The 23,000-nt window shown below is 36.8% G+C and overlaps 1 protein-coding gene and 2 pseudogenes across 1 annotated transcript; 2 read left to right on the top strand and 1 right to left on the bottom strand.

Annotated features, from left to right (window-relative positions):
• The first annotated feature begins 1,314 nt into the window (after positions 1-1,314).
• LOC112198185 (acyltransferase Pun1) lies at positions 1,315-2,982 on the top strand. Its single transcript, XM_024339262.2, has one exon. The coding sequence runs from the start codon at positions 1,532-1,534 to the stop codon at positions 2,864-2,866; it is 1,335 nt and encodes a 444-aa protein (XP_024195030.1). The 5' UTR covers positions 1,315-1,531; the 3' UTR covers positions 2,867-2,982.
• A 1,024-nt stretch (positions 2,983-4,006) lies between these two features.
• On the top strand, positions 4,007-11,256 carry LOC121052871 (annotated as a pseudogene).
• Positions 11,257-19,677: 8,421 nt separating this feature from the next.
• LOC112199599 lies at positions 19,678-20,463 on the bottom strand (annotated as a pseudogene).
• Between the last annotated feature and the right edge of the window lie 2,537 nt (positions 20,464-23,000).

The raw sequence follows: 23,000 nt of genomic DNA, 5'->3' as shown, positions 1-23,000 counted from the left end.
TTTCATGTCATAGTTAGAAATGAATGAATGAAGAAATTATATTCAACTTTATTATAGGTATGATGAAAGCAGTAGTGAGACAGGGCACATATGCCAAGGACTCTAGATAAACTTTCTCAATTATGTGAACAATAAGCATGAACTACTTGAACCATAGAATTGGAAAAGAACCAGAAACCTAGTTGCTCAAGCTTAGGAGTTACAGTGGCAGAGAAGCAAACTCCGGAAGCTCATGATTGCATTCATGTTTAGCCATGTCTTCTCCATCCAAGGTCTTCCATGCCTGTATTCAATCACCATATCAGATACTCATAAATATCACAGCATTTTGATGGGCACGTTAGGAATGCATGCCCACATGGGTTTTCCACATCCAAAATCAGTGTTATAAAATCAAAAACCTTATCCAACTGCTGTACCTTAAAAAATCAACCTCGCCAGAAACCAATGCACTTGCTTCCTCAAGAGGCTTGCAAGCTTGTGAATACCCATAGTCACTCTGTAGTTTCTTGGCATAATCAAAGTTGGTGTTCCTTAACTTTTCTTATTTGAACCACAAACGCGAAACCATTCTCTCTTAAATTATCCTCATGGGAAATCACCATTTAGGGCTTACACTCAACTGGTGTACCCATTTTCGCATTCATACCGGATTCCATATGAGGGCTGTTAGCCTGTTAGAGCTTCACACAAGTAGGAGCAGCATCGTCCACACACAAGCCCTTGGATGCTTTGGCTTTAAGCCTGGCTAAACTGGATGCATAAAACACAAACCTCTGTCAAAATCTTCTCTCTTCTAATCACATTGGATGGCATGATGAATTCTATGTCCCTAGGTGGAAATATAGAGGCTGAGCTTAGGCAAGGGGTAATGTTGCGTGATGTTGTAGCCGAAGCATTGAGGAAAGAAGAGCGTTGCACCATCTGCAATCTTGTGAAATGAAGATACCAGTACCCATACCACCACAGTCAAACAAGTTCAACTGAACAGCCATGGCCACAACTGCCTTTTTTGTCCTAATATTGTAGGGATCAAGGGCAATTGAAGCTGTTGCACTAACTTCGCTTTATTGTAGGTGTTTATTCTGGTAACCATGACTTATTAAATAATCTTATAAATAGAATGGTACCTTTGTCTCTTTGGCCTTTACGATATGACCCTCTCTACATTGATCATGGCTTCCATAATCTATAGTGCCCTTAGACATTGACATTAAATAGTGAAGAGAGAACTCTTCTGTCAACGTTGGTCACTACTTAATATTTGTATCATTTGGCCAATAAAATGCATAGGTATACTTCTCTAATTAGTATAATATCTTCAACTTGATAAAATTTTCCTTATCTTCAGTTGTGATTTCCCTTTCAACTTATATTGTTTGAGTCATAATTTACATTGATAATCAATGTGGAGCCACAACATTCAGAAGTGAATTATTAGGGATATGACCTCATTAGTTTTCATCCTATACATACATGTATCATTGTAAGGTATGCAACTTGGGATCTTTAGCATCAAACAATAGCAGTCATGACAAGCATGGAAGTTAAAATAATATCCAGAGAAACCATCAAACCTTCCACTCCAACCCTATCACATCACGGAACATACCACCTTTCTTTCCTTGAACAGATAAATCCTCGTACCTATACACCAGTTGTTTACTTCTACCCCAAGGAAGAATCTGATTCTGATCATAATCCTAATTTTGGTGATAAATCCAATCAGCTAAAGAGATCTCTATCAGAAATACTAGCCAAATACTACCCATTTTCCGGTAGGATCAGAGATCGAGTCTCTATTGATTGTAATGATGAAGGAGTCATATTTGTAGAAGCAAGAATCAAAGTCAAGCTCTCTGAAATTCTGGAGCACCCGAAAGATGAGGTGCTGGACCTGTTATTCACAGACAATTTACAGTGGAACGATGACTCCAATTTAACTGTCATCTTAGCTATTCAAGTAAGCTTCTTCGACTGTGGTGGAATGGCAATTGGCATCTGTATGTCACACAAAGTAGCTGACACTTGCACCATGATCAACTTCATCAACGACTGGGCAGCCATAACCCGTGATCACAAAGCTGATCAATATGTGTCTCCCGAGTTTATTGCAGCAACTGTATTCCCCCAAGGTGAGATTCCACTGCTACCGCAATCTGTGATTGAGAAAGGGGATTACGTTTCCAAGAGATTTGTGTTTGCTGCCCCGAAAGTTGCTGCCCTCAAAGCCATGGTGTGTGACAAAGTGCAAAACCCCTCAAAAGTTGAAGTTGTGACTGCTTTTATTCATAGATGTGCCATATCTGCATTGAAATCGAATTCTGGGTCCTTGTTGAATCCTAGTACCCTTTTGATCCAGACGGTGAATTTGCGTGGTAGAATGGTTCCTCCATTGCCGAAAAGCTCAGTAGGTAGCATGGTTTGGTTCTATGCAGTGCCCACAGCGGAGGATGAGAGTGTGATAGAGTTGCATGACCTGGTGTCTCAAATGAAGGAGAGGATGGCCCATTTCTGTGTTACATATGCCGAGAAATTTGGAAAAGAATGGCCTTTGATATTTATGGAGTGCATGAAAGATTCAAGGAAACTGTTTCAAAAACAGAACCTGGTTGTGTATAGATGTAGCAGTTGGTGCAGATTCCCAGTTTATGAAGCAGACTTTGGTTGGGGCAAGCCAATTTGGGTCACTATTGCTAGCTGTGTGATGAAAAATAGTATCTTTCTGATTGATACTAGGAATGGAGAAGGGATTGAAGCACATGTGAATTTGGAAAAGCAACACATGGATGTGTTTGCGCGTGATGCAGAGCTTCTTGCATTTGCTTCTCTGAATCCCAGTGCTAATATAGACTACAACATGTGATCTTTAGAACATAATTGAAGTTGGTGCTTGTTTTCAAAGGATCTTTGTAATCCCATGTTTTCATTACGAGTTTTTCGATCATTTTAAGAATAAGAATGTCTGACTCTTTCTATTGACATTGATCAAGTAAATATACCTGGATAACTAGCCCAGATAGAGCTTGTTGAACTTAAATCTTAGAGAACTTTTGTAACCCACCACTGTTTTGGTACAGTAATCTTTCAGATGAACCTTAACAACGTATAACAAGCAATATAACCATGAAGGTCAAATTAAGAGAATAAGACAGCCTAATAATCATAGATCGATCAGCTTTGCCGTTGTATCAGAACCTAAGCCTTAGCCCTGGTCGAAACTTGTTTTAGTCTCAACTACAATTCGTCCAAACCCTTCTTTTTTAGACCAAAACCTGTTACCCGTTCACCGTTATCCATTGACCGTTGGTCGTTATCCCATTTCCGTTGGCCATTATCCTAAACCCCAATTAGTTTCCCTTCTTGTTTAGACCAAAGCCCATTACCTGTTAGCCATAACTTGTTACCCTTTACCTGTTTGCCATTATCCGTTGATTGTTACCCACTCGCCGTTACCCGTTGATCATTACCTGTTCGCCGTTATCCGTTACCCGTGGCATTGCCGTTACCGTTACCAGTTAGCCTTACCCTAAATCCCATCCCACAAACTTTGTGTGCATTCCCAAACTCGTCCAACATTTAATTTACATATCATTCTTAATTTGCATGATGATGCTGTCGGGTGTTGGGATGAGTAGTAATTCCTCGTTCCATTTGTGAGAAGAACATTTTCAGCTGTTTGGGTCTGTACCAAGCTTCGGTTAAGAGGTGACCAGTGTGGCTGTTGCCGCAATGCAAGTTCTGGTGGGATGAGAGAATGCCAAGAACTTGCATACGCACTTGAAGCGCATAAGAGTCTTGGCCGGTAGCCTGGGAAGTATTGGGTAGTGTATGATTTTCCTTAATTGGGAGCTCTGGATTAATATCAACTTCCATTGACAGTGCTGCTGAAGAAAAAATAAATAAAAGAAAATAAGAAAATAGAAAGCTAGTGACACATTATGGAACATTATCTCTTACAACAATCGGCAAGAATTTCACAGCATCACAGCCCATTACATTTACAATGCATCTTCATCCCAAGGTAAACAAGAGTCGACTACTAGGCTCTTCCACCATCGAAAAAGTAGCAAAATGAAGATTCAAATTAGCCTTAACCACAATGATTGGCTTTATTACAATTCATAGGCACAAGCACTACTACAAAAAGGGCCTAAGGGGACACATAGAATAGGGACAGATGAAGGATGTGTGCCTTTAAGTGATCAATAGGCACAGGAGAAGATATGTGTCCCTTTAGTTATAAAAGGAACAAATGAAGTGTCCCAATTTGATAAAAATACCACATACACACTACCAATATGTATTTTTATCTCCACAATGGGGAGAAGGGACGGACGAAGTGTCCCTATTTGATCAAAACTAACACGTATACACTGAAATACGTATTTTATCTCCCATTCTCTCTCTCCCGTTTCTTCTTGTTTGTTTTCACCAGGTGTGTATTGTGACTCCACTTCTGTACCCAACCCGATCGAAGCCATCTCTCAAAAATGAACCCTGACCAAAACCATCTCTACCTCTAGCTAGGTTATTCGATTTGTAGCTTATGAGTTAGAGGTGGGAAACTTGAAGATCTGGGTTGGTTTGGGAAAATTGAAGGGGATCTGGCCTGGGTTTAAGGGTTGTTCAATCTGGGTTCTTTGGTTGTGTTGTTCCATTAGTTTCTTCACCTGATTTTTCTTTTGTATTCTTCAGTCCGGTTCTTCGATTTGATTTTTCAGTTGGGTTCTTGGGCGGTTTCATCTTACCATTGAAGCCAGCTACTGTCATGAAGGCTAGCACTGCTCTCCTTATGATGAGGTATTGTAGTCAAATTCATTTTCAATTTCAAATTTCAAATGGGGAGCTCTTACTTTTTAAGCTTATATTAAGAACTAGGAAGTAAACTAAACGAAGCTTATATTATGAAAAAGAAGGTGCTTTTCTCATTCTTCTTTAATCTGGGTCTTGATCTGATTTTCGTTATATGTTTGTTTTCAATAGCACATTGTTTGTTTGGTTGAATATTGATAGTGGGTTTAGTTGATTTCGTAGGCTTTTGTTTGGCTTAGTTATGAAAATGGACCGATACAAGTTAGCTAAGATTGAAACTTTTTTTCGTTTTTGGTCTGATCAAAGATTCAAAGCTTCAAATTTTGATCGCTTAGGCATAGACATTGTGCCCAATTAAGCTAATTTTTTTTACGCTGTTTCATTTTGAGGGTAATTGAACCTTTCTCTGTAAAGCTTCAAATTTTGATGGGGAGGCATGTACATTTTTAGCAATTAAGCCTATTTTGACTCTGTTTTTAACTCTGTTTCAGTATGATGTTATATGAACTTATGACCATAGATTTTACTAATTTTGGTAGTAGTATGTGTTTTTGAAACCATTTTTGGATCGAAGTAATAAATTATAAGAATGAAAGAGTCTCTTTGTTTCAGTTTACAAATTAATGATGGTTGTTGATTGTTGTACAGAGCAATCTAGAGTCAGAATTCTTCACAGAATATGGAAAGGCAAGCAGGTACAAAGTTCAGGAGGTCATTGGGAAAGGAAGTTATGGTGTTGTGGGTTCTGCGGTTGACACCCACACCAGAGAAAAAGTTGCGATCAAGAAGATTAATGGTGTCTTTGAGCATGCCTCAGATGATACAAGGATCCTGAGAGAAATGAAGCTTCTTCATCTGCTTCATCATCCTGATGTTGTTGAAATAAAGCACATTATGCTCCCTTCTTCACGACAAAAATTCGGAGATATCTATGTTGTGTTTGAGTTGATAGAATCATACCTTCACTAGGTTATCAAGGAAAATGATGGTCTTACCCTTGAGCATTATCAGTTTTTCCTGTACCAACTTGTTCGTGGTTTAAAGTATATTCATACAGGTTGGTATTTTGGACTAATTATAGTAGTGGTATGCAGTTTTAGTGATTTAATTCATTTGCTTTGCATTTCTTGCAGCAAATGTATTTCATCAAGATCTAAAGCCAAAAAATATCCTTACTAATGCTGACTGCAAATCAAAGATATGAGACATTGGGCTTGCTCGAGTATCTTCAATGATGCCCCATATGCTATTTTTTGGACTGTAAGTTGCCACCAAACAAATCTGAGAATGTCTATTGTCAGAAGTTTTTCATTTGCCTATAAACGACAATGGCTGCAGACTAGGCTTTTTTGTATTTGTGAAGGATTATGTTGCAACTCGATGGTACCGAGCCTCTGAACTTTGTGGCTCATTTTTGTCAAATGTAAGTTTCATTTCACTATTGAGACCTCTTATATATATATATATATATATATTTTGAGGCTTCACATGTTACTAAGATGGCTAATGGGAACATGCATAAAAATTGATGCTTCTTTATTAATATGTGATCTTGAAAAGCCACATACTCTTGTCTTGCTAGTTTAGTTCAATGCTATGATTTATGCTAGACCTGTTCAGAAGTTGAACAGCTTGTACACTTGTGTCTGGTGAAAGACGAGTTATATTGATCATCAAACATTCATGTACAAATTAGCTTCATTCAGCATGTAGCGATGATTCCAAACATGCCTTGACTGAATTGTGTAGTAGTATGGTAGGGTTAATAGTAGTAGTATGTGCACAAGTGATGCCTACCAGAGAGAGTTCGGTTTACTATTCACACCTGTTCATTTTTCACGCACAATCTCAGGTTGCCCTTGCTTTTTAACTTCTCGCGTCTTCGTTTCATTGCTGCACAGAAACAGATGGCTCTGGAACTAATCCAGAGTTGAAAGAATTCAATTTCTGATGTATCTAATATTTCCCGAAAACAGACCAATTTGCTGTTTTTCTGTTAAGGGAAAGAGATACACTGACTCTGCAACACTGATCGTGAATCTTCAACAGCCCGTCGACAACGCGAACGTGAAGTTTCAATTTCGTCCAAGTAATTGATTGTACTCAGGTAAGATGTTTCAATTTCCTGCTAATTGATTGTTGGGTTCTTCAAAATTTCCCAACTGGCCTGTAAAAATTTGATGGTTTCTGAAGTAGTTTGCTGGTGGTTTTTGAAATTCAATGTGGATTTAATTGTGATTATATAGAATTGCATTTTCTCTCTGCTTTCTATTTTTTCATGAAGAGATTTATATTGTCAATTGTAAATCTACGATGGTCTTGGTCGATTGTTTCTACAAGTCTGTTGTCTTTATTACAAAATTTGACAAACTAAATGGAAAAGGTAGATAATTTGGTTGTTTACTTGATATGTGCACAAAGGGTAGATAATTTTGGAGCTTCTGGGAATTGAAGGAGGAAGAACACAATATTAAAACAAATTGATAGAGGGGTATGAACCTGTGTTTTTGTTTGCGTTTTACAATTGGGTAATTGGTGCATGAAGCCATCGTGTTTCTTATTCTTCTCTCTGGTTCTGTTAAAAGTTGGAGGTAGAGAGCTAGGTTGCTTTTTATCGGTGGTGTACTTATCATTTGCCATACAGAAGCTACATAGGTTAGTCAGTATCATTTGCCTTCCTAGATTTGATTTTTCTTTCTTTCAAGTTTTTGGTACAGTATCTGTAAGATCCAATATATTCTGTCAAATGTACATTGTAGGTTTCAATTCCCATACATTTCTTCTGCAACAGATCTTTAATATGTGTAATGGTGTAGTGTGTAAGTTACCCTTTTGTTTATTTGGATAATTTCCATCGATACCAGTGGTAATGGATAGATTACTTGGTTGGTTAATGAATGGAAGAATTAATGGTGTTGTATCATACTTTTATGTCTCTGGGCAACTTACTGCTCAGTAAACAATTTACTCACATTAAACTTTTTATTGACTCTTAATAAACCCTTAATAAAGCTCTCTCCCAAAATTTCTAGTTGTTAGGTTTTGATTACAGCCTCAAATTTCTGAACATCATCTTCAAATGTTGCAAGTATGACAAATCAAAATGGAGGTGGGCTGACAGCATCAAGAACCATCCTGATAAGGGCGGAGATCCAGAAAAAAGTATTCATCTTTATCTTTTTCCATGAATCTCTGATTTAGGATTTTTCCAAATTTGGGTATTTAGTCCTAGACTCACCAAGGATGGCATTTTTGTCACAAAGGTATCTGATGTAGTATTATCTACCATCACACATTATCACATAAACACAAACTAAACTGGTTTTATTGATTTTCTATAGGCTAGTCCTGCTGGAATTTCCAGCCACAAAGAAGTATTCTTTTGCATTTATCTAATTCAACTTGCATATGTGGAAGAGGCTGGTGATCTGTACAGGGGAGAAATGGAGGAATCAGAAATGTATAGAGTTTGATAATGGAAGAATTAGAGAAGAGAAATATAACTAATGCATACACCCTTGACTATCAGGTCCGCTTATTTTTCAGTTCAACTTTATTCTAATTTTAGTATCTTTGGTATTGTTAAGATCCTCAGGTTTCACACATTAGGAAACTGACCATGTTACATATGTAGACATGAACCTAATGATGTTAATACTACTGTCTTTTCCAGTTTCATTGATTGACTTGCTTTTCTATCAAATTACAGTGAAGTCGATCCCATATTAGCCTCCTTCTCTGGAGGAGCTGTTGGAGTGATCTTAACACTGACGGTGGTTGAGAAGTGAGTTTATTGTATTTTGGTACATTTGTACGGCTTTCACATTGACAAAATATGATATGGAAATTATGTTAAGAAGAAACATGAGATTATATACGGAAGGATAAATACTTGGCCGGATTGCAAAGTCCTGTGCAGGTATGGAGTGAGTGGATATTGTGCATTAAATTTTTTTTCCAAAGGGAAACAAGGATGGTGAAGAGTGTGGTGGAGGCTGAGATTTAGAAGATTTTGTAAATGTCATCAATGAGAAATGTAGGACGAGCAGAGATGCGAAAGGGCAACTTACTTCCAAAGTTAGTACTAGTTTAACCAATGAACATGCCTCATCAGTTTCTTTATCAATCATTGGTGTATAATTGGTAGAAAAGTAAATTAATTTTTTTTTCTTTATATGGAATTTGATGGTTTTTAGGTCTGATTCTATGGTTGTCTCTCTGCCTTTGCTTTGTTCCTTTGGCTACTTTTAGTTTTGATTTGAAATCTTCAGCCAAGACATTAACATTGATTTTGGTAATTGGTCAAGTTTTGATTACTTTGTCTTTTTTTATGTTGATAAGCAAAGCTTTTTCATCTTTGGGTTTTTCTGTATTGTTTAATAGTCTTTTAAGAACCGGTTGGATGACTATTATAAATTATCATAGCTTTTACCATAAGTTTCTCTAAACGATTACCCTACTTCTTTTCTATGTTCTAGCTTCGTTGCCGATGTTTTTCTTTGCATCTTTCAGGTGACGCTAACTTTATAATTCTTTGGAGACTTTGAAGAAAAAAAAAAGAATTTTAGCAGAGTAGAGAGAACCCAATGATAGTAAGTGTTTATTTTTTCGGTTAGTAAGTTTACTGGTGGTACTTCTACATGTGAAATAAATTGACATATCTAATATCTCAGTGATTTCACTGTTTTGTTCCGACTCGCCTACACAAAGTATTTCACTGATGTAGTAGCTTTGCAAAAATCCGAGCCAGGATTACATTTTCATCGATTATGAAATTTAGGTTTGTGTCTAATTTTCAATTATGATTGTGGGTTACATTTGGTAAATCTATCTCATTTCATTTACTTTAGGTCAATCAAATTAGTTACCTATAAGTTTGTTACAAAAATGGTGACTCATTTTATCTTTGCCATCCATATTTATATTTATGCTCATTTTCCAGTAGATTGCATTGTGCACAAGTAAAAATGCCTGACACTATGAAAAGCTCGCTTTTCTAATTTCAATGATATTCACTAAAGTTGGCTTTGAATCATTTTGTGCTCTCACAATGAGCAAATATATTGATTATGCTGTTTTTCATGTTGGGTTGTCGTTGATTTTGCTTGCTGTTCCTCTTTCAAGTCTTGGTTGACAGTGTTCCACTGGTTGCCACAACTTGCTTTCTCTGCTGCTCTGTAAAGAAAATCCAAACTCCCAAGTGAAGGTAAAGCAAATCTTCAATCTTTTAGTTTCTTCTCATGGTTATCTTTACTGGGTTGTGACCTATTTTGTTCTTTGCTTAAAGCCACTAATGAGAAATAAGGCTGAAATAATGTCCCTTGATACTTCATTTTTAGTTTTCTGTGATAATTCTATAGATGAGTTTGGCTATCAATCATTGCAGCGGTTACAACATTAATAAGTCTTTCAATAGATTTTGATATGATATTTGGCTGATAATTTATTATGTTTATTTTAGCTATTCTTAGGATCGCTTTCCATTAACATAAAAGAATCCTTTTTATGGAAGTTAAGGTTGAATTCTGTTGTTGTATGTTCTTTAAGTATGCTGGTGTTTTGATTATTAAAAGTCGTGTTCTTGATTTTATATGTTAGTATTGATTCAATGTGTAGATGCACTAATACAATCTAGCACAATTGTTCCTCAATTTTTTTTATTTATTATTTTTAATCTTTAAGGTAGATATATGGCGCCTGTCGGAGTGCTGATCGAAGAGACATTCTACACCTCAGTATGTTTGCCAAGATTCTACATCATTGGTAAAGAATAATGGAAGCAGTAGCTTTCAAATTAACACATTTGTAAATGCCATAGTAGGTAATAGCCTTTGTCCGCTGCTTAACAAATAGCAAAAGGTACGTTGTTGTTTCTGTATTGGTTTTTCTCCCCTTTTTCTAACATTGAGAATATCTTTACTCTTCAAAAGTTTCCGATTTTTAGGAGTCGGTTGTTGTTTTAGCACAATTCAAAAGTTCAGATTTCTTTCTTCCATTACATACTTCTAATTCATTGACAACAGTAACTTCCGCAGCAAAGCGCGGGCATAATTTCTAGTATATATAAAAAATCAACCGAGTGGCAGACTATTCACAGGTGCCTCTACTTCCACATATTTCTCCACTTGTCCTTTAGATCAACCTGAAACACAAGATCCTCAACGGTCTTAAAAACGATACAGATGCTTGAAGCTGAACATTATAGATGAACAAAAAACCATTTTACATGTAAGTTAATGTACGCGGCTAACAGCCATTCCAAATACTGCAAAAAGTAGGTACCTCATCATTTCTCTCTTCAAATACATCTCACATCTCTGTATGTATTTAAGATAAACTTCCAATTGCCTTTGCCATACCTGCATTAGAAAAGGATACATTAATTGATGAGAACTTAGAAATTGCTTAAAACTAATCACGATCGCTACTTACTCAGCCAATAGAAGCATGCATGATTGCCAGTAAGTACTAAGGACATAAAATTCTGATAATCTTTTCACAGATGAGAATTATGAAGCAACCAAACATTACGACTAACGAGCTTGTTAGGATTGAAAAGAAATACAAAACCATTGCCAATAATCTGCTAAGACCTACACAACGATGGAATGACCATCTAAACCCAATTTAATAAAACTTTAAAAATAGGAAGGTCCCTTTCACAACAAGAAGCTGGAAAAATAGATGCAGAAATTATAAAACAAGTACATACTTCTGCACACCAGTCCTTAACGTGGCTTCTTCATGTAAGCTCCATCTCTTAACTTTTCTCCTCTTAGAAAATCTTTTATCTTCGTACATCTTCAGTGGAGAAACAGCATTCCTTTTTGGCCTACGTAGGTGAAGCCTCCCCTCACTATTTGTTCGTTCAGGTGCCATACCTAGCGAGTCATCCCACTGCGAAAACAATACTCATTTAATACAAATCTATAAACAAACAGAACCACCACAAATTTTACAACCAGAGCAACTCATATATCTTCGACCAAAAAAAGAGCAGGAGAATTCTTGGGTACCTTTGTGTTTGTCATACCCTCATTGGATTAGTAATATATCTAATGGTTCAAAATATTTAACAAATTGGTAACTTGTTTAGCCCTTAGCCTTTCTAATTAGGGGTTTTGTCCATTTACCCCATTTTTGGAGATTTTTTTCCCACTTACCCCATTAAGTTTTTTTAATTCCCTCTTACCCAAAACACTCTAAAGAGGTCTTCCCCAATACCCTATTAAGATTTTTTTTTTTGTTTTTTAATTTTTTTTAATACCATTTTACCCTCACCCCTTTGTTACTTAGAGAGAGAGAGAGAGAGAGAGAGAGAGAAAATGGGAGAGAGAAACCATGGAAGACTTCACCGGAGCCCGGTCATCGGCTGCCGGAGTCCCGTCACCAGCTGCCGGAATCCGGTCACCGGCTGCAGGAATCCAGTCAACTTTCGCAGGATTCCAGTCAACTTTTGCCGGATTCCGGCCAACTTTCATAGGAACCCGGAATCCGGTCACCGGTCGCTGGATTCCGGTCACTGGCAGCCACCCACCGGAAAGATTTACTGCCCCAATAGACGTCTATTGCCCTCCAATAGACGTCTATTGCCCCCCAATAGACGTCTATTGGGGGCAATAGACGTCTATTGCCCCCCAATAGATGTCTATCAGCCATGTATTGCCCCCGAATATACGTCTATTGCCCCCCAATAGACGTCTATTATCCCCCAATAAAACTTTCGGTTGTCAGAATATGAACTAATCTCCTACAATTTAGACAATAAAAATTGTTTAAAGAAAAAAACGAAGAGATTATATCAATTTAAAAACGTCTATTGCCCCCCAATAGACATTCAAAACTTTTTCTTTTCTTTTCCTTCTGTCCCATTACTTAAAAAAAAAAAAAAAAAAAGCTATGGGCACCCACACACCTTCTGATCGTATTCCCTTCAATGGTGAAATGAACCAGCGCCACGCAATTGGGCCTGAAAATGGAGCAGGACTCGGCCTCAGAAATGAGGTGGCCGTTAATGGCTTTGAGGCGATGCTGAGGGACTGGAAACAACTAGAAACGGCAAAGGCTAGATCGCCGTCGTGGAGGGGGGGAGAGAGAGAGTACGGAGGAGAGAGAGAAGGGAGACGGCGGCGTTGTGGTAGTCGAACTGGTGGCCGGAGAGAGCGGGCGGTGAGGTCGAGGGAGGGCGGCGTCGTCATCTTCAAGTGTGGATGCCATCGCCGCCATCACTGCGCTGGATATGCAGATCGGACACTGCGGGAGAGAGAGAGAGAGAGAGAGAGAGAGAGAGAGAGAGAGAGAGAGAGAGAGAGAGAGAGAGAGAGAGAGAGAGAGAGAGAGAGAGAGAGAGAGAGAAACTGGATCGGGAGGAAGGAGAGAGATAGTGGCATGTTGTAGTTCTTAATTAGATTAAGGGTAAAATGGTCATTTTCTATTAAATTGTGTATGTGGGAACAAAAATCTGTTGCTGGGGTAAGTGGGATAATTTTTATTCATTTTGGGGCTTTGGGTCAAGCACCCTTCTAATTATGCTATTCATTTCCAATAAGCAAAAATGTTAACACAAACTACTAATTGAATTGAAAACAATAAACATAGTGAAAATAATAAAGCCAATTAATGTTTGATTATCAATTGACAATTGACAATTATGATTTTTCCTTTTTGAAAAAAAATTAAAAGAACCTTCTATCCTAAGTTCACCAAATTCCTATTAGTTAAATAGTCTATATTACTAATTAATTTTATTCTTAGTGAATTAATGTTTGATTAATGCTTGTTATTAATGGACAATTACACAATTGAAAATTATGTTTTTTCCCTATTAAAAACAAAACTTTCTAACCTAAGTTCGCAAAATTAGTATTAGTGAAGTAGTCTTTATTACCAATTAATTATATCATTAGTAGTTTCATTAACCAAATATAATTCTTTTTACATGCATTTTATGACAACCACAACAATTAGTGTAAAAATAAATAATATTTGTTTTAAATGTAGTCAAATGAGAACCTACTTTAGGACTTGTTTACTCAAATGAGAATCTACTTTACTCTAATGAGAACCTATTACAATTACCACTTTTATGACTTAATTATTCAAATGAGAACCTACTTTACTCTAACGAAGATCTTATTTACGTTAATGAGGATTTTTTTTTCTAATTACCACATGTGTCCTCAAAGTGATTACATGAGTTCTCAGAGTGGTCAATATCATATAAAATAGAACATGTATGAGAAATGTTAATGTCCATAGCTTTACCCGTCCTCATTTGTGTAATAAAGTTCTCCCTTGCGTAATGAAAGTAATATATTGTGTAATGTCCATTGTCGAATTAGTAATTACTTTTAATTGACGTAATTTACCACAAATTCCAGCAATTGATGAAAAAAAGAAAAGTTTTGTTCTAATTATAGTAATTACTCCACCTAAACTAATGTACTAATTTATGGACAATTTAACAAGTATGACAACAAATTTGTGGTCAGAGTGGTAAATCTTTATGTTTTTATCATTAATGAAATGATTACTACAATGACTACACATTTTACCACAATCACAACAATTGATGTAAAAACGGTAACTTTTGTCCTATTTATAGTAATTACTCAACCTAAACTAATGTACTAATTTATGGACAATTTAACAAGTGCAACAACAAATTTGTTGTCAAAATGGTAAATCGTTATATTTTTTTCATTAATGGAATAATTACTCAATGACTACATATTTTACCATAACTCAAAACTATTGGTGTAAAAGTGGCAACTTTTGTTTTGATTGTAGTAATTACTTCAAAAACTATATCATTTACAAGATTAACAACCATTTTACAATTCCGACAACATTTGTATTGTGAACATGGTAAAATTAAAATTAGACCAAAAGATATGTAACAACTCAGTATTGTAAGGAGTTTCTCCACTTGATAATCCAGGTTCTAAATTTGATAAAAGTTGTCCAAATATGATATTTACATCTTTGACCACTCAATTACAATAACCACAACAATTGTTGTCATAAGTCGTAATTGTAGTTCAACTATGTGTAATTTATTATTTTGACAATACTTGTTACATGATTTTTAACAATGTTACATATCAAGAAAGAGTGTGTTGTTAATATGATAAATTTTATTTTTAAAAATGACACATGTCGATATTTAATTGGATAACCTGTTGACCAATTCAGTAGGTTTCCACGATACTAATTTACTAAAAGTAAAAAAAATAAAAAAATAAGGGTATGACATACATCAAGGTACCCAATACGACCCCAAAAAGAGCAACTCACAAATCCAACATAGAATCTACTGAAATCCTTAATGTGACTATCCATGAAGGTAGGCTATAAATTCTTACGCTCTCTCCACTCAAATTAGTACCTCCAATATTCAACCAATCAAGAACGGAACCATTCATCTTTCTCCTTGGCTATATAGAAACATCTCCTTTAGTGATCAACAAATTTTAGTAGTGAAGTACTTTATAAGGATCAAAGGATTGGCAAACTCTTCGGATTGAAGTGATCTCGGCTTTCAGTACCTTTGATGGGTGAGAGTTTTGTCTTCCATTTCCTCTAGAAGAAAAGAAAAAAGGGAAGAAAAAAAAAAAATATATATATATATATATATATATATAGATATTTACAAGGGAGAATATTTGTGCAAATTTTTGGTGTCGACATGCATGCATGACAACATATTAATTATTTATCGTACAAGAAACTCTAAAGCAATTACCGTAAATCCATAACTATGTAGGAGAAGCATACTGACCTTATTTTGAACAAACTTAATTACCATAATAAATTATGAGAATAGATTGTCTACATGTAATTCTAAATTACATCCTGGCAATTAATTACCATTAAACCCACATCTGGAAAAATCTTTAAGATCTAAAATTTATAGAATAGCTAGGAAAGATATAATAGCCAAATCTACGTGCATGTGGAATGCCGCAATGCATGTGCTTGGTCTTCCCTGTTCTGAGATAAAATTCCTCACCTCGTCTCACCATTAAGCTAGGTATAACCAGTAACACTCTCTGTCTCTCATGATCCGATCCCCTACCTTTTTTTTTTTTTTTTTGGTCAAGGTTTTCCTTGTCCATGTTACTCCTTCCACTGTTCCACATGTGGTTCAGTTCAGGTTGGGAATTAGGTGCTTGAATATCGTGGCTTCCCTCAATTTTCCAGTATTAAATTGTTTAAAATGAGCTAAAAAAAGATAACAATTTGATCAACTTTGAAGTAACTTAAGTGGCAAATATATGGAATGGGTCAGATAGCTGAGTCATCAGGATTTCACCAACTCTTCGTCACCGAAGTAATGATGATGAAAGTTTCTTTTGATAAAGGGACAGACCATGTGGGAAAACTAAATAAATTTGCTTCATTTGGTGTTTCTGTTGCATGGTTTTTGAAAGTTAACTCTCTTACTCTTACATGGTCCTAGCTGGTAGAGAGTCAGAATAGAAATTGCATGATGCAATCGCCAGTTATAAATTAATTTGTTCACCTCTTCTCAACAACCGAACATCCCGGTTCTTCTTCCCCAGCCAATTCCCGACCCCTGTAGCCGATAAATTCCATCTTAGATTAATTTCAGTTCATCTTTCCCGACCCGTTTTCAGTCAGTTGTTTTCGTAGGGTATCAAAGCCAAATTAAGTCTCGCTATTATGACTAAACAAATTTAATAACCTTCTTATCCAATGGACATTGTATAATAGTATGATGTCTTCTGCAAGAATTGACATCCGAGATTTCTAACTTCGGTTTTCTTACAAGTTTAGAACACGTGTATGTTGTATTTTCATCTTCAAGCGCTTATACTTCAGTAAACAAAAAAAAAAAAAAAAACAAATTTTAAGAGGCAGTCTTTCTCACTTCATAATTGACAAACATTTGCCTTCTCAATTCTCGAAGTCTTAACTGCCAAGGCTGCAATATTAGACAACTTGCTATTTGTGACCATGCATGTGTGGTCCTAAGAATTGTTGAGTAAGTTATGAGTCAGCTATATGTATCTCAGCATCATAACTGACTTCTTTCATTGATCGCAAGTGATATTGGACAATCTTCGAACTTATTTTTTGTCAGAAATAATCTTCAATTATATTAATAAAGAAGATCTACTAGTAACGAATGAGCTGTAAATAGAGATGACAGCCGGCCACTTTTCTCCGGCCAAAATATAAGTTTGCAAATCAAGAAGCCTGCAACAAAACAAAACAAAAGGAGTTTTCTCATATTTGGGAAAAAGATTTTCCAAAGATTTCTGGGGCAACAATAATATTTGCTGAGGTATTATAGATGGTGAGTGATAACCTCTTTAATACAGGAAAACCGAGTACATGATTGGTATGGACCAGTCATGCAGGCCGTAGAGAATTATATATTTACCCGACTCCAGCCATTCATGTGACTGCCTCATAGGATTTTACCAACCGACCCTTGCATGATTATGATGAAATTGCTTCATTTGGTCTTTTTGTTGCGTGGTTTGTGAAAGTCCATCAACTATCTTTCTTGATCTCTAGTAAGTCTCTAGGGAAATACATATATGAATCTCAGAATACATCACCACGTACAGTCGACTTGATCCGAGGTACTCCTCTACCTGCATCATATTGATCACATGGTTTGGTGGTGGTAGTTAACGCATTGTGCATTTTTCAACCATTCCAATCGCCCTGGTGAGCAGCTCATGTCATGAAAATGAAGAATTGCACCATTCTAGATCAAAGTTAAAAGAAGTTTGGTTGTCTGCGTCACTACTCTCAAGCTAGCTTTCTATAAATTAGTGCCTCCAAGCTAGCTTCTATTACTTGCGAGCTCCAATTCTTGTTTCCGATCCTCTCTCTGTCTCAAAGATTATCTATAGTCGCAACCTCCTCCTCCTCCTCATTCTTTAATTAGTTCAATCTTTATTACAAAAGCATGCACCATTTTTTTTACTTGATCCTAGCTAGCTAGCCAGCACCTGTATTTGATAAACTCGATTATTGTAGGTTTTGGTTTCTGGGTGGCCTTTTTTCTTTTTTTCCTCATAACCCCTCTTGGTTTTTTCATGGAGATTTATTCAGACTACAAAAGGTGGACCTTTGAAGAAATTTTTCCTCATAACCCCTCTTGGTTTTTTCATGGAGATTTATTCAGTCTACAAAAGGTGGATCTTTGAAGAAATTGACAAGCTCAAAATTATACAAAGTGTAAGTATGCATCACAATATTATTCTTGGTTTTTGTTTTGTATTTGTGTTTGCTTTACTCATAAGCAGGGGCGGAAGGATGTAGGAGGCTATATGGGCTCAAGTCTAGACAATATTTTAGGCCAAAAACCCTTAAATATATATATCTTTAGCCCATACCAGCCCAAAGAAGAAAAAAATTATCTGTAAAAGTAGTGTGTATTCCTAGTCTCCCATAGCAGCTCGCAGCCGCACACTACTCAGTAGGTCAGATTTGTGCGTTTCGATGGAGCTTCACACTACTTATCTTCGAAAGCGAAATGCCTAAAGCAATCCACACCCAAATTCCCTTCTTGTGGAAAATCTCACCCCTTGTTGTCCAGTAGCCTCAGTTTGAGACGCAGACCAAGGAATTTCCAAAGCAATAAGAGCCTCACACTACTTATCTTCGAAAGCAAAATGCCTAAAGCAATCCACACCCAAATTCTATTCTTGTGGAAAATCTCACCCCTTGTTGTCCAGCAGCCTCAGTCTGCGACGCAGACCAAGAAATCTCTAAAGCAACAAAGAGCCTCACACTACTTAACTTCGAAAGTGAAATGCCTCAAGCAATATTCCACACCCAAATTCCCTTCTTGTGGAAAATCTCACCCTTGTTGTCCAGTAGCCTCAGTCTGCAACGCAGACTAAGGAATCTCCAAAGCAACAAGACCCTCACACTACTTATCCTCGAAAGCGAAATGCCTCAAGCAATCCACACCTAAATTCCCTTATTGTAGAAAATCTCACCCCTTGTTGTCCAGTAGCCTCCGTCTGCGACGCAGACCAAGGAAACTCCAAAGCAACAATCTTTCTTTCGATGGAGCCTCACACTACTTATCTTCGAAAGCAAAATGCCTCAAGCAATCCACACCCAAATTCCCTTCTTGTGGAAAATCTCATCCCTTGTTGTCCAGTAGCCTCAGTCTGCGATGCAGACCAATGAATCTCCAAAGCAACAATGTTTCTTTCGCTTTCTAGTAAACAAGGTATGAAACTCTATCGATCTCTCTTGTTTTGAATTTTTGATACATCTCTGTTCTTCTTCCTGCTTTGTTTTTTCTCAATGGGGTTTTCTTAAAGAAATTGCAAAAGGAAAAGCATGCCGATTCTGTTTGCTACCAGTGGCGGATGTAATTGTGAGTTGAGCTTTTGTGTATAAGTTGAGGATTGGGATTGTTGGGACTGCTCTTACTATTGGTTTTTCTTGGTGAGTTGGGGGCTATCAGTTTTGGGTTTGTTTGTATACACTAATTCTAGTGGGTGTTCGGAAACATCAAACAGGGACTAGTTTTTCAGCTCAAGCAGTCAAGCTTTTGTTGGGCTTTGGAATTTCTTGTTGCTTTCTTTGGTTTCTGATTATGTTGTGATTATTTTTTATTTAAAGATGTGCAATCTGTGATACAGATTAGAGAATTTTTTTAGAGTTTTGGTGATAGTGTCTGGATTTATGCAAAAAATAAAAAAAATAGTGGTTGTTCTAATTAGCCTAAACAAAGCTCAGATCTTAGATCCGCCACTTTTCATAAGACGTACGGATCTTATCATTTCAGGAGGTTCTCAGTTGCTGCAAATAGAAAAAAACGCAAGCAAAAAGTGTCCCCCACAAGATTATTATCATCAGCTCCTATGGAAAAAGTAACATTTGGGCCATTACTGTGGGGAAGGTGCCACTGACTTGCCATGTCATTGCTAAGCCAGATGCTGATACTGACTTGGTACTAAAGAAGGCCATGCACAGACTATACAGAGCGTCAGTAATTGGGGGAGAAATTGCCTGAGCTATGCAACCACCAAGTCCCATGGCCCATGCCTTCAAAAACTTGATGGAAAGTCAAAGCAACTAGAAGAGGTCGAATAGTTTCAGCACTTTCAGAAGCACCAATGAAATTCCAATATTAACTGAGTGCACCACAATTCTCAACTCCAAAACCTACAACATATGAATCAAAATTATACATAAAACTAAACAAAAATTATCAAAGCAAACTCATCTGAAGTGCAAGAACCTTTGAAATCACTCTGTGCCCAAGAAGTTGTGATTCAGCCAAATTCGTATCAAGCGAACCATGAGTGGCATGTGTATGAACATGTACGTGCCCCTCATGCTCTCCATTGATCTGATTCTGGGCCTTTTTGAAATAAGAAGCAGCAATTAATATATGGAATCCACCATCAAAGTTTGGATGCCGGTGAAGGGTAATTTCCCCTATGGGTTTTCTTTCAGGCACGGTAAGGTCAAGTAGTCTAAGGAGTCCGGAAGCATGTGGATGAATCTGGTGGCCAATATGACACCAGAGGCAAAGGCCTTGGTGATGAAGAAGATATTCTTCTCCGGTTGTAAAGACGGAATCATCCCGGGAATTGGGATACAAACGCCGTTTGCACCGGCCATGAGCATGGAAGCGAAGGTTGGGAGTAGAGATGAAAAGCGGTGTAGTTATATAGGGAGTGTTATCGAAGTTCTTTTTCTCGAGATAGTGTTTGAAAATCCTAATGTCCATAGTTACAGGCATTAGACATAATACCAGAACAGAAAGGCAGTAATTGCCATCTCTTTCTTTTTCAATTACAACTGAAAAGAAGATTGAATTCTTCATGTTCCTACTTAGCTAACGCATTTAGGGGCCACGCATTTATATAACCCGCGCCGATTGTGTAGGTCGTATGGTGACGAATTGCATGATCATCCTGTTTCTTCCAAATTTGGTGAGGTGAGCCTTCGGCGTGCATGGATGGGGTTTAAACAAAAAAAAGCTGGAAAAAAGTTAAAAAAACTTTTTATGCATGCACGTTAATTACTCAGGGTGAAGGTGTAAAATATCTCTTACCATTACTTTTATAAAATGTCTTATCTGTTTTACTTTACTGATCAATGTATTGAAATGAGAAAACAATGTTTTTTTCTTTCCACCTTTAGTTAGTGCAAGTGTAAACATACATTATACAGTTTTTACTCTTTAGGACACCCAATCTATCTTCGCTATTCTCTTCTTCTTAACCACTTCCCTCAACCCTACGGCACCTTTTTTCTTTTCTTTTTTGCCCTTTTTTTGTTGGGACACCCCTGTCGACCATCATCTTCTTCGGACCTTCAAAAGATGGAGATGGGTGCTGATGGGTCGTATTTCTACAGAACTGGTCCATGCATGCACGTGAAGGAGGGTCCAATGACTCATCAATGGTATGCATGTGAAGCCCAATTAGACGTTAACTGGTTCTATCTATACACTTGATTCTATTCATAATTCTCATTCTGAACCACACCCACACCTGATGCAATGAGAATCTCAAATACAAACCTATAGGAGGCAATGACCCGCAAAAAGTGGCAGTAAGTTGCTCTGGACCTCTAGACCATAAATGGCATATAGTTGGTGACTTGGTGGAACAACGACTTCACATTAGGAAAATTCAGGAACAAAACCTAGCTTGTGGAATGAAGACTAATTGACCACAGATCAACATTCTGGAATGTCCTATCAGAAAGTATATATAGGAGAATAATTTTATATTTCATTTCATCTGAGGTTTAAATAGGATTGCATCAAGTATATAAAACGTAAACATTTAACAGCTACATTAATGACTCCTATCATTACAATCAATCACCTGCAATTACAAGTCAATCAATTAATCAACCATTAATCCTAATTGGAACAGCTAACGCAAAAATGTCAAGCTCTATGAATTCTCAAGATGAGCAGTTGTTCTTTCTTATGGAAGATCTCCTCAAGAATTCCGCAACCAACTTCGAAAATGCGGAAGAGTTTTCCTTAACCAGCCAAGCAGGAGAATCATACTTGTTTTTACAAGATGGAACAAATATTATAGAGTTTGAATACTGACACTATTCAAGTACACAATTAGAATAACACGAACACAGGAATTGCTGACGCAGTGTAAACCTCTCCACTGAGGAAACTTCACTGCGTGGCTTTTTACGTAGCCAACACGAAGAATCAATCCAATATGAAATAATCAAGTTTACAGTATACAAGTAATGTTTGTTCACAACAAACACTTTCACTTAGCAACAAATGCTAACTTGTTTTACTACTGTTCTAACTTCTAACTAGATCAACACCGACTACTAGCCAATTTGTATTCAATCATCCCCGTACTCAATCTTCTCACTGATCTTGAGAATGAATTATGCAAGTGATTGATTATGCAATGAAATACATGACACAAAATACTGAGAGTTTTCAAAGACCGATTTGAACAACAACACAAGTGGTTCAAGCAAAACCAATTTTATGCAAAACAAAAACTCTACTTCATAAATCAGTTTGAGAACCCTTTTATAGGAGTAAGACTCCCCCTCAAACAAATCGTATCTTAATCACCGAATAAGATAAACATGGAAAGGTTTTTTAAACTGTTTTGAACATGTAATCGGATATGCATCCATAAAGAAATTTTGAGATCATTTAAAATCAATGCATATCAATTTAGAATCATGCAAATAAGATAAGTATTAAAGAGACCTTTATCTCAAGATCAGTGAGATAGCTTCCTTGAAATTTTCTTCATGCGATCTTCTTTTATTTCCTTTGATTCTCCGAGCAATTAGGAGAGATATATACCCTCCTAATTCTTTGCATGTCTGTTGTCCTTGAGATCTTGGGAAAGTCATGTGTTGAAGCGAGTAGTCCAAGTACTTACAATCTCCCCCTTTGGGCAATCCCATTCAACACATGACAATTTTCCATCTTGGTATTCCTGCATGTTAGATTTTAACAGACATACACATCTTGTGGACAAAAAGTGCTACTTGGATAAAGGAATCAGTTTCCATCCTTTTCCAGATCCAAGGTGCCAAAATAAAATTACTGAATAATAATAATAGAAAGCATCCCAAAAGTATCTGTGCTTATGCACTTACAACTTCAAAAGAAAATAACTTTTGTCCATCAAAAATAAAAAAATGCAAAAACAGAAATAACA

The sequence above is a fragment of the Rosa chinensis genome, chromosome 4 (assembly GCF_002994745.2).
Source record: "Rosa chinensis cultivar Old Blush chromosome 4, RchiOBHm-V2, whole genome shotgun sequence".
Lineage (NCBI taxonomy): Eukaryota > Viridiplantae > Streptophyta > Magnoliopsida > Rosales > Rosaceae > Rosa > Rosa chinensis.
This window is presented reverse-complemented; position numbering and strand designations above follow the sequence as displayed.